The 4,366-nt window shown below is 35.8% G+C and overlaps 1 protein-coding gene across 1 annotated transcript in view; it reads right to left on the bottom strand.

The window, feature by feature from the left end:
• The window catches only part of IMPAD1 (inositol monophosphatase domain containing 1), a 26,870-nt gene that overhangs the window by 13,024 nt on the left and 9,480 nt on the right, over positions 1-4,366 (bottom strand). Inside the window, exon 2 of the mRNA XM_004679863.1 lies at positions 217-379. Within this exon, the coding sequence (XP_004679920.1) occupies positions 217-379 (163 nt within the window). The remainder of the gene's footprint in view (positions 1-216; positions 380-4,366) is intronic.

Genomic DNA, 4,366 nt, shown 5'->3' with positions numbered 1-4,366 from the left:
TGCCATTAATACAGAACCTTGGAGGTGAAATAAGGTTGAGGATATCTAATCTAGCTCAGATATTGCCTTAACCCAGTTCTCTATCTTAAAATCTAACTGGAGAAGTTATCTAGGATTGGAAAAATACCTACTACCATGTACATATCACTCTCATTTTGGTTCTAAAATATACAATGACAATCTAAAGTCTGAAATCAATTTTAAATTTCAAGTTACCGGTATATTCCTGTGTAGCATCAAGTGGATCGATCCACACAGTAACACTCTCTGCTGGTACCTCTTTAGGGGTGGTAATTTCCTTTAGGATGTCCTCAGGAATTTTACGATCCCAAGAGATAACCTCCTGATCAGATGCATCCACATGTTCCTCAGTATTGATCTGCATCAAAAATAATCAACAGTTAAAACATTTGAAAAGAAAAATATCACTAATCACTACCTGAGGCATAAATTGAAAGTAAAAAGATCAGTATTGTTAATTGAGACATTTCATTTCAAAATAAAAGTATACTGTAAAAGCAATTCCAGCAACATCCTATCTTCAAGTTCCTTCCTTCCTTCCTTTCTCATTTATTTATGCATACAGAACTGAGTAGGATTCACCAGAGACAGAGCGGGGGAGCAGAACAGGCAGATGGATGAAGTACACAGCTGAGGGGAGCAGCGCACCAAACAGGAGAGGTCTGCTGCGCCATGTGGATCATATCTGGGGCTATGATCAAAGTCACACTGAAGAGACTGCTGCTAACTTGCAGTGTTGTGTCCTAACCGTTGTGCCACCAGGGAGGGCCCTTCAAATACTTTCTAATCCCATAATGAAAGCTATGCTGTTCTGTCTATAGATAGAATGCAAAAGTAAAGAAATTTAGAAAAAGTAAGCTTCAAATAAGACATTTAAAGTTTAATAATATTTTATGAAAAGTGATATAGTGTGAAAATTGACAGTGGAACACTGAAATGAACACAAGTAGTGTTTGGAAGTTGAATTCAATTTGCTAAAATTTTGTTGAGAATTGCTGCATCAGGAATAGTGGTCTTTCAGCTGTTTTTAGTGTCAGTGTTCTTGGGTGTTTTTCGTACTAGGATAATTCATGCCTCATGAAGTAGGCTTGGATATGTTTTCTCTTCTTTGATAGAGTGAAAAAGACTGATACTATTTTAAAAATAATAGAATTTACCCATGAAGTCATCTGGCCCTGAGATTTTCATTTTATGGCTAGAATTCTTGTTAGTTACAGATCTAGTCAGATTTTCTGCTTCTTGATTCAATCTTGCTAGTTTGTATGTTGCTAGACATTAATTTGTTCTAGGTTTAACCCATTTTTTCTAGGTTACTCAATTTGTTGGTGCCATGGTAGTCACTTAGGAGCTTTTGTTTTGCTGTGTCAGACATAATGGTTAGTTTCATTTCTGAATTTATATGTTTTTTCTCTTATTTTAAAGTTTCTTTCTTTCTTTTTTTAATATTTATTTATTCATACAGAACTGGGGTACAGGCCAGACATGCGAAGGGTGAGAGGATTCACCAGGGACAGAATGGGGAGCAGAACAGGCAGATCGACAAAGTACACTGCTGAGGGGAGCAGCGGGTGGATCAGGAGAGGTCTGCCTCGCCATATGGTCACCTCTGGGGCAGGCGGGAATTGAACTCACGCAGAAGTGGCTTTAGCTTCTTAGTGCAGTGCTTTAACCCGCTGTGCCACCAGGGAGGGCCAGTTTCTCTATTTTTTATCAATTTAAAAGATAATAGTTTTTAATCTATCTTAGTTGATATTTCCCACTGCTATTATATTTTTCTCTACTGTTATTTTTCTTCCTTCTACCAACATTTGGCTTATTTTGTTCTTTTCCTAGCTCCTTACAGTAAAAGTCAGGTTGTTGGGGGGGGGGGGCTTTCTTTTTTTCTTAATATAGGCACTTACTATAAAAAACTTCCTCTTAGAATTACTTAAGCTGAATGCCCTAAATTTTGGTGCTTCCATTTTTATTTCAAGATTTTTTTTTGATTTACTGGATGTTCAGGGGTTCACTGATTGGTTAATTTTCACTTATGGGTTTATTTTCCAGCTTTCCTCCCGTTATTGACTTCTAGATAGTTAAAGATGTTTGATATGATTCCAAATTCTTCATTTTGTTAAAACTTGTCTAACATGTTATTTATCCTGGAAAATATTTTGTGTGAGACTGAGAAGAATGTATATTCTTCTCAAGAAGAAATGTATATTTCTTCTCAAAACGAAAGTACATTCAATCTAAATATAGTGACAAGTCCATTCATTATTTCCTTATTAATGATCTATCTGGATGATCTATCCATTAATGAAAGTAGCATAATGAAGTTCCTCCTTAATTATTGTAGATATTTGTTTCAGTCTTATGTTCACACATATTTATTATTATTATGTCCTCTTGAACTGAACCTTGTATCATCATATAATTTCTTTTTTGTCACTATTAACAATTATTTTCTAGAGTATTTTGACATAAGTTATATAGTTAACCTGCTCTCTTTGGCTTTTCAGTTAAGTGGAGTATCTTTAAAAAAAAAAATTTATGCACACAAGTGGAGAGCAGAAACTGACTAAGTACACTGCTGAGGGGAGCAGCAGGCAGGTCAGGAGAGGTCTGCAGCACCATGTGGATCACCTCCAGGGTGAGGATCGAACTCATGCTGAGGTGACTTTAGCTTCTTGGTTGTGTGCTTTAATCCGCTGAGCCACGAGGAGGGCCCTAATGGAGCATCCTTTACTATCCCTTTGATCTTATGTGTGCTTTTAAAACTGAAATGAGTCTCTTGTAGGCGCAGTTGAGTTTTGTTTTGTTAGATCAGATATGAACTTAAAATTGCTATCTTATTCATTGCTTTCTAGCTTTTTTAATTTCCTTGTTTCTTTGCTTTTCTCACTGTCTTTCTTTGTGACCTGATGGTTTTCCATAGCAGTACTCTTTTGATTCCTTTCTCCTTATCTTTTGTGTGTCTATTTGGGGCTTTTGTTACCATGAGGCTTAACAAAATAGTTTTTATCAGTCTATTTCAGGGTGATAACAACTAAGCAAAACACATAAAAACTGTACCCTCATTTACTCCCTTCCCCATGTTTTGGATTCTGACATTCTATTTTATATTGTACATCCCTAAATTATATTTTTAAAATACCTTTGTCTTTTAACTTATGGCTAAGTGACTTACACACCACCATTACATTAGGGTATTATGAATTTGCCTATGTATTTACCTTTGCCACTTAAGTTTTATACTTTCATATGTTTTCATGTTACTAATTAGCAACCTTTCATTTCAGCTTCAAGAGCCCCTTTTAACATTTCTTGTAAGGTAGGTCTAGTAATTTAAGCTGTCAGTTTTTGTTTTTCTGTAAAAGTCCTTATCTAGCTTCGATTCCTGAAGGGCAGAACTGCTGGACAGAGTATTCTTGGTTAGCACTTTTGTTCTCTCAGTATTCTGAATATATATCGTCCCATTTTTTTTCTTAGCCTGCAAAGTTTCATGTGAAATATGCACCAACAGTTTTATATCAGATGAACCACTGCTTTAAAAAATTCTTTGTGATTTCTGAGATTCATTATAACATATCTCAATTAAATCCTCCTTGTGTTCAATCTACTGTTGCTCTATAAACGTCATGTACCTGGATATACATATATCTATGTCTTCCCAGGTTTGAGAATGTCAGCCTTTATTTTTCAAATAAATTTTTTGTCTATCTTTTCTTTCTGTGACTCAGAAAATATGAATATCTCATATTTCACAGAAGCTTTACTGCTTTTTTCTCCTCTAAGCAAGTCAATTTCAAATAATCTGTTTTCAAGTCCACAAATGGTACTGCTTGATCAAGCCTTCTGTTGACTCTATTACATTTTTCAATTCATTCATTGCATCCTCAAGATGAAATTTTTTGTTGCTATTTATCTCTAGCGAACCTCCTGTTTTGCTCACAGTTGTTCTGATTTTGAGCTGCTTGAGTTCTCTCATTGTTTGCTGAGCTTTCTTAAAATAATTATTTTTAATTCTTTATAAAGGAATTTATAAATCCATTTCTTTGGGTAGTAAAAATCATCTGCTCCTTTGATGGAGTCTGTTCCTGTGATTTTTTCATGTTTCTTGAGGAACACTGTTCCTGGTGAGGAACACTGCTGTTTTCACATTCAGAGTAGTAGTCAGCTCCTTTGGTCTTCAAATTCCTGATTTCCAGAGAGCCACCTGTATTAGTTAGTCTGGTTAAGGATGCTGAAAGTCCTTTGTATGTATTTTCGCTAAAAATACTTGCCCCCGGCCCTCCCTGGTGGCGCAGTGGGTTAAAGCACAGCATTGAGAGGCTAAAGCCACTTCTGCATGAGTTCGATTCCC

Source organism: Condylura cristata, unplaced genomic scaffold (assembly GCF_000260355.1).
Source record: "Condylura cristata isolate star-nosed mole 26May11 unplaced genomic scaffold, ConCri1.0 scaffold00009, whole genome shotgun sequence".
Taxonomy (NCBI): Eukaryota; Metazoa; Chordata; class Mammalia; order Eulipotyphla; family Talpidae; genus Condylura; species Condylura cristata.
Note: the sequence above shows the minus strand (reverse complement) of the source record. Positions and strands in the feature narration are given on the sequence as shown.